Here is a 7,189-nt window from a genome sequence, read left to right as displayed (position 1 = left end):
GTATGTGAACACATTTGGGACTAACAGGGTTTACTAGAATCCCACCACTCCACCACAGAGTCACCGCAGTAGACGTTAGATAAGCGCTGTCGCTCTGCGGCACTTGTTACATTTAACTAAAAAATAAGAATTCAGACCCCTTTGTTACTCGCTCGAGGACCCCCCCCCCAATCCAAATTCCTGGCTACGCCCTTGATGTGCAGTGCATATCAAAGTGAAAATAGTTTGTAGTTTATACAATGTGCATGAATGACTTTATTATGCAACACCAAAAAGTGTTTGTTGTCACGTCTACTTAATGTCGGATAGCTAGCATGCCGATGTTAATGACGGTTGGCATGCCAGGGGTAGAAATTAAGTTTTGAACAAGGGAGTCCAACTGACTCCCTGCCCTCAAAAAGAGGGAGGGAGTCCGCAGCAAAATAAGGGAGACCGCAGTCTGAAGTTCAAAACTAAAGATATTAACAATAACGCATGTGCTTATTTTGAAGATTCATGCGGTTGCACGTCTGCCAAATTTTCTTTGAACATTTGCTGAAAAAATACGGTAATTCCGCGAGGTCGTGCTCTGGAACAAACTAGTTAGTATATAGCAGAATTTTCATGGATCTACACGGACTCCTGCATATGTCAAATCAGGGAGTCCGACAATAAATCAGGGAGTATTTGACTCCGGACTCGCGTGAATTTCACACCCTGCGTGCTATGCACACCTCATAAAACTGTTATGGAAGAATCATATATTGTATTTATAGAGGGCAGCGTAACGTCGGCAAGTTCTATCGGTAGAAGTCCTGCTGCTGCTGGCATGTCCATACGAGAACGAATGCAAGCTAGACTCAAATCAAAGCAGGTGAGTTATTTTGTTTGCTACGATTTGGTTGTGCGCGCATAACTTATTACCAGAATTTACGGTAAACCTATCCAATAGCTAATGATTATTGCATAGTTATTCTTAACCTAGTCGCGTGGGTGTGGAAAGGTAAAGACGTTGGTATTTATATTGCTTTCGAGAAATAGTTCGAAAAGGACAATGTGAAAGTGTAGAATGGTGAATGTAATGATTATTTTATTGTTGGTGTAAAAAAACAAGGAGCAAGCTGCAGCGCAGACTGAGCCGGGAAGACGACTGAGAAGAAAGGACTGGGCTGAGATATCCACGCGATTTGACGCAACCGAACCTGTGAGCAATTGAATTTGAGAATATTTAGTGGCGCTGCTATGCCGGGTTGCATGTGCCACAGAGATCGGTGTATCGTGTTTCTGTACAGATATTGAATTTTCAATGTGAGGATCTATCTATCTACCTATTACACTTACTGAACAAGTTTTTTCCCCAAAATGCTGTGGTAGTGTTGTAATGTAGCCAGGGTTTGGCATGCTGTACGTTTGTGTCTGTAGCCCTTTACTTGCTAACCCTTTTCTAGAAATCTTGCTTGTCGGTTGTTTTGTCCCCGAGTGGTCCTCTATGCCATAATCATCCCAAAATCTTATATTTTCAAGCGATTCTCCTGAAATCCTACTAATTCCGTGTGCGCATACCAAAACATAGTGCTTCTAGAAGTTGGCTGCCTTTGCAAAATAAATGTCCAAATCATCTTATGGAGACGTCAGTGGTCACAGAAAAAGGGTCTGTACGGTGTTTAATAGTTTTTGTTTCGACGGCCGTGAGCCTTCACCCGGTATGTGGTTATCGTCTATGTGGCTGTCTTATAGGGGCAGAGCAGGGACGAGGAGGAGACACAACTGTTAGAGAAATCGCAAAGGCTGAGAGAGCGATGGAAGACGTCTGCTTCAGCCAGTGTTGCCAAGGTGACGCCAATGCACGCCTGATAGGCGTGATTCGCAGATACTAACAGCTTCTTGTTAAACACACGGTTGAGTTATAAATATGATATGTCTGCTGTAGAATCGATTGTATTATAAACGTTTCGTACACGGGAGTGACATCATAACGGCATTTATTTTCTTGTGTGAGTCAAATAAGTGGAAGAGAAAAAATACAGCAAGGTGATAGATAGTTTACCACTGCTCCTGGTCAAATATTAGTTAACCGTTTGGTCTGTTGTGTTTAACACAGGCGCAGGTGACAACAGAAGAAGCATACGACTTCTTCACACGTGTCTGGGAGCCGGAAGCTGTCGAAATGACGACAACCGCCCCGCAACGAAAGCCTTCAGCAGCTAGCCATCCAGAACCTTCCACCAGTGATGAAGCACAGGCAGGGGTACGGGTGAAATATCACACTGGGCAGAAATTTGACTGTGTATACCCCGATAAATCTCTGCATGTTTTAATCGAACATATGTGAAATGTCCTGATTTTTACATCATGGCATTGAAACATGTGCATGACTGCATATCAGTGTTGTAGGACTCGAGGCTGGTCTTGGCCTCGAGGCCGGTTTCTTTGGTCTCGGCCTCGGAGTGCAATGACTCAGACTCGGACTCGGACTCGAGGACTCGGGTCGAGGCGGGCTCGAGGCCACTACATAGTACATAACTGTACATATTGTAAACACGCAGTTTACAAGAATTTAAAACTAAAACTCCTACCTAATACAAACAAGTGACAGATCCAGGGGCAAGAGATAGCCCCCATTTTTGAACAAACACATACATAGAAGTGAGCGGCCTTGTCGGTCTGCCCCCCTTTTTCTATCAAAACTGGACTCGGACCTGCAGACTTCGGGTGGTGGTGGACTCGTGGGACTCGGTGGCGTGGACTTTGGACTCGGACTGGTGGTGGGGGGGGACTCGACTACGGCACTGCTGCATATACCCTGATAAATCTCTCCACGTTTCAATTTAACATATGTGAAATGTCCTGATTTTTACCTTGAGGCATTGAAAAATTTTGTTATTGTGACCTGTAGAAAAGTGGAGAGGAAATACAAACTGAAGAGGAGGAGAAAGCGAAAGTGGAAGAAGAACCACAAGTGGAGGACACTACAGGTGCTCTTTGTTTTACGGCATTTCATCACAGATTTTTTATGTTTCATAACCATTGATGAATGGCAATTTAAAACCTCTTTCAATTTCTAGATGAAACAAAGCTACTCATCGAAGATTTCACGGATAGTGAGGATTGGCAGCCACAGAGGGCAGCACCAGCCGAGTACATCCCCTACAGAACTCGAGTGGATCGAGAGCAGGCTTTTTACTTCACTCCTTCCACGATGACAAGTACACTATATTTAACAAAGTTTATTTATTTTAAATAGCGTGCTTTTTACTTGTCGATTTCATGACTATTGTAATTACTATTTTTCGCATGACAGAAGAAAATTTTAGAATGTTCTAGTTCTTAAATAGTTGTCTGCGTTTATAGTTCCGACGAGACTTAAGATACCGGATGAGTCGGAGGTGAGGAATCTAGAGGAGGAGGGGTTGTACGTCGGAGAGAGACCGCCTGTCAACCAGATCAACATGAATCTCATGGAAGATAGACTCTTGCATGAACGCAACCGGGTAAGAGATCGTTAGTGGTATATATAAGAGATGCGGATAAGTAAAGACATAACCTTACCTGATGTCAGTCTCTTCTGAGTTGCTTACACTTTGCTGACATTACTAAAACACAGTTAAGATCAGTTAAAGGGATGTTAAAATAGGATTTAAAAGGGTATATTTATTAGCTCCTCTGACGTAGTCAGATGCAGCTTGTAGAATCGCATGATCGTGCGTGCGTGCGTCCGTCTGTGAGTCAACAGTTGGGCACAAATCTTAACCGCTCGATGTACGGTCACGATATTTGGGACGTCGGGGGGGGGGCGTCGTGAAAAGGACTCAGGATGACAAATTTGGGGGGTCAAGGGTCAATGGTCAAGATGTGTAAACGGAGGGGGAATATTTCCCCTTTAACTTAATGTATAGGAGGAAATACGGAATTGCGGCACAAATCTCAACGGCTCGACCTACGCTCTTAATATTCGATGTATAGTGTGATGGGGAGGAAACCCATCACCAGCGCGAAATTAGAGGTCACAGGTCAAAGGTCAGGGGGGAAAGGTCAGATATCAGACATCTTCTGAGGACATGGTCTAACGGACCGAGTGCAAAACTTTTTTGTTTCAGCGCTGACCTACCATTTTTATCACTTTATTGACCGTGAAATCTACTTTCCGCTGACGTGCGAAGAGTAAGTGTCTGATAACCTTTTGACCCTCAAGAGGAGGGTTAAACATGGATTTGTTGACTGTTAACAAAAGCCAACTGAACTGCGTTTTGCTATTAGAGCCCCCCCCCCCTCCCAACACCACTACTACGCTCGCGCTCGGCGCATATCCATGATAACGTTAACATAGCGAAGTCATTAAAGTTACACAGCTATATCTTTATTACTGTACTATCGGTATAGCAAAGCCTATCAACGCGGTGGCGGGAGGGCGCACTTGATTCAGTTGCCAGTGAGTTTATCAGAAGAATACCCGGCCACAGTACACGTCAGTTGAGCGCTGTCGCTCTGCGGCACTTGTTTATATAATATTATACATCATATCATGTTATATTATACTATATTATTTTATATTATATTACATTACTTTACATTACATTATAATACATTATAAATATTCTGGTAGATGGGTTAAAAGGTGGGTTTAAAAGGATATTAAACGGGAATTATATGAGATATAATAGCAATAAGTGCCTTTCACTAATAGTCACATTCACTACACTACTTCTTTGTTCGAACATCGTTAATCTTTTTTGGTTTTAGGGAGGCAAGTGGTTTGGTGATGACGGCTGGCTCAAGGCTCTGCCTGACCCTCTGAAGCCAGCACCGTGCAGGCCTCCTGTTCCTGAAGATGAGGAGGCTGATCTCAACTTGGAGTACAGAAAGGTGCGAGAGTCACTTGGGTTGGTCTGTTACGAAATCTGAATCCAATTCGCAAAAAAAACGTTTTCGCGCGAGATGTGTCATGAGAGAGTCGCGAAGCTGTCCCATTGTTTGTCCGCAGGCCATGAGCCGGGAGTTTGATAGTCGCTACATCGACGGCAGCGCGGACAACAGGGGGCGCTACCAGCTGAACGTGAACGTGTCCGTGCTCGCGTTCTCGCATCACCCGCTCTTCAGCAGGGAGCACGTGCTCGCAACCCGCCTCGCACAGATGCATGAGGACTTCTGCTGCCGGCGAGAGAAGAATGCCGCAGTGTTCCTCACCGATAAGGTACGTCAGGGCTGCGATGGAAAGAGGCGGCGAGAGAGTGGGACAGAGAGCAGGGGGAAAGAGAAAGGGACAGAGAGAGAGTGAGAAAGAAAGACAGACAAAGACAGAGATAGAGAGGTGGGGAGGCAGAAAGGGAGCGAGGGGAGGCAGAGAGAGGGAAAGAGAGAGGGATTGGAGAAGGAATCATAGTGAGAGGGAGAGGAGTGGGAGAGAGATAGAGAGGGAGAGAGAACAGAGAGAGAGAGAGAGAGAGGTAAAGAATACCAATTTTGTGTACATACATGACCATCATTCTGTCACCCCGAACCAGCCATTTACGTTCTTGTATCTACTGCCACCAGTACTGGTCTATGGTCGTATGCATATACTGTTCCAATCATCCGTAATATTATCCAATAAAGTCGTGCGACCACAACAAATTCTGAACCTTACGTCAAACTGCCAAGTTCCCGGTAAAAGAAGGAGTTTAAACGCAGTAGGGTGCTCCTTGCAGCTGCAAGCGCTGAAGACGGCTGCAGATCACTTGAAGGGGATTGTGCGGCGTGCGGAAGAGCAGCAGGGCCAGGCGGACCTGGAGGAACCCCGGCAGAGGCTGAGCGACTACACCCTCGATATACGGTGAATTTGCGAAACTCCTTTTCGGGTTGTCAGGCAATCGTCGTGCATCCTACGCTCTGAGTACCCGTGGGTACGCTTGCACTGCTGCCAACCGTGTGCTGTCCAAGGATAGCTGTTGCCACGATTACGCGCGTGTGTGTGTGCGCGCGCGTGCGTGTGTGTGTGCGCGCGCGCGTGCGTATGTGTGTGCGCGTGTGTGTGCGCGCGTGCGTGTGTGCGTGCATGTCTGTTGTCGCGGCTCGTTTTCGTTTCTCGCTTGTGGATGTTTTCTTATACCGTGTTGCGCAGTTGGAGAGTTCTCACTTGGGTTTTTACTCATCGTCGTTGCAGACAAACGAGAGTGTTGAGAGATGCGGAGCTCGCCAAGGATCGACAGCTACTGAAGTCCACCATCAAGACGTGGAAGAAGATCAAGAGTCTGAGGGAGTTTCAGGGTTACACGAACACCAGCGTGCGACTGCTCATTCACAAGTAAGTGGTGGAAAGATGCAGAGCATGTCGCGTTATGCGCCGACATGGTGGCTGATGTGGTTTCAGTGGGAAATCGCAAATTTAGATTTGCTAAGGGGGTTTAAACATGTGCCATTACAAATGCTGGGATTTATTGTCATTATATTAAATTATTATTTCTTCATTAAATGTGACAAATTAGATAATCAAAGAAAACTCTGTAATAGTCAAATGAACATTTGCTTTATTGTCTGTGATCAGCATTTTAGAACAATTTTGTACAATATAAGATGCAAGATTTCGGTAACAGTGTGTAACAGTGATTTTTCCTATTACGATCTTCAGGCAAGTGTCCAACAAGGAAGAAGATGAGCGACTGTGGAATCAGGAGATTGAGGATGAAGTTGATGAGACGGAGGAGGAGCATGCAGTGGTGTACGAATCTCAGCTCAAGGAGCACAGGAAGGCAGTCGAACTGTGGAAAGCACAGAAGAAAGCCAAGGTCGGTGCCCTGGCTTCGTGCGCACATGCATTCACATTTTTTAACTAAATCTGCGATCATCCTTTATCTACTTTACTTACAATTTTACTAATGGCACATGCACCCTCTAAGTTGTCCAGTTATTCAAAGCTGTCGCGCGTTTAAAAGCTATATGGCAGATAAGGAAGTCATCTGGCATATAAACATTACATGCCACATAAGAATGCCAACTAGCATATAAAAGTTGTATGGCAAATAAGAAAGTTATCTAGCAAACAAGTGTTATATGCCAGGTAAGAATGCCATTTGGCATATAAAAGCTTTATGACAGATAACAAAGTCATCTAGCATATAAGTGTTACATGCCAGGTAAGAATGCCATTTGGCCATAAAAGCTTCATGACAGATAACAAAGTCATCTAGCATATAAGTGTTACATGCCAGGTAAGAATGCAATCTGGCATATAAAA

The 7,189-nt window shown here is 44.8% G+C and overlaps 1 protein-coding gene across 1 annotated transcript in view; it reads left to right on the top strand.

Moving 5' to 3' along the window:
- LOC106808379 (coiled-coil and C2 domain-containing protein 2A-like) overlaps positions 1–7,142 on the top strand; it is a 22,571-nt gene extending 15,429 nt beyond the window's left edge. The window contains exons 6-18 of the mRNA XM_014811078.1: positions 756–853; positions 1,094–1,183; positions 1,717–1,812; positions 2,081–2,227; positions 2,876–2,954; positions 3,045–3,185; positions 3,331–3,470; positions 4,720–4,842; positions 4,961–5,170; positions 5,664–5,788; positions 6,119–6,259; positions 6,584–6,740; positions 7,089–7,142. Coding sequence (XP_014666564.1) covers positions 756–853; positions 1,094–1,183; positions 1,717–1,812; positions 2,081–2,227; positions 2,876–2,954; positions 3,045–3,185; positions 3,331–3,470; positions 4,720–4,842; positions 4,961–5,170; positions 5,664–5,788; positions 6,119–6,259; positions 6,584–6,740; positions 7,089–7,142 — 1,601 coding nt within the window. The remainder of the gene's footprint in view (positions 1–755; positions 854–1,093; positions 1,184–1,716; positions 1,813–2,080; positions 2,228–2,875; positions 2,955–3,044; positions 3,186–3,330; positions 3,471–4,719; positions 4,843–4,960; positions 5,171–5,663; positions 5,789–6,118; positions 6,260–6,583; positions 6,741–7,088) is intronic.
- Positions 7,143–7,189: the final 47 nt, after the last annotated feature.

This window comes from Priapulus caudatus, unplaced genomic scaffold, assembly GCF_000485595.1.
Source record: "Priapulus caudatus unplaced genomic scaffold, Priapulus_caudatus-5.0.1 Scaffold271, whole genome shotgun sequence".
Lineage (NCBI taxonomy): Eukaryota > Metazoa > Priapulida > Priapulimorpha > Priapulimorphida > Priapulidae > Priapulus > Priapulus caudatus.
This window is presented reverse-complemented; position numbering and strand designations above follow the sequence as displayed.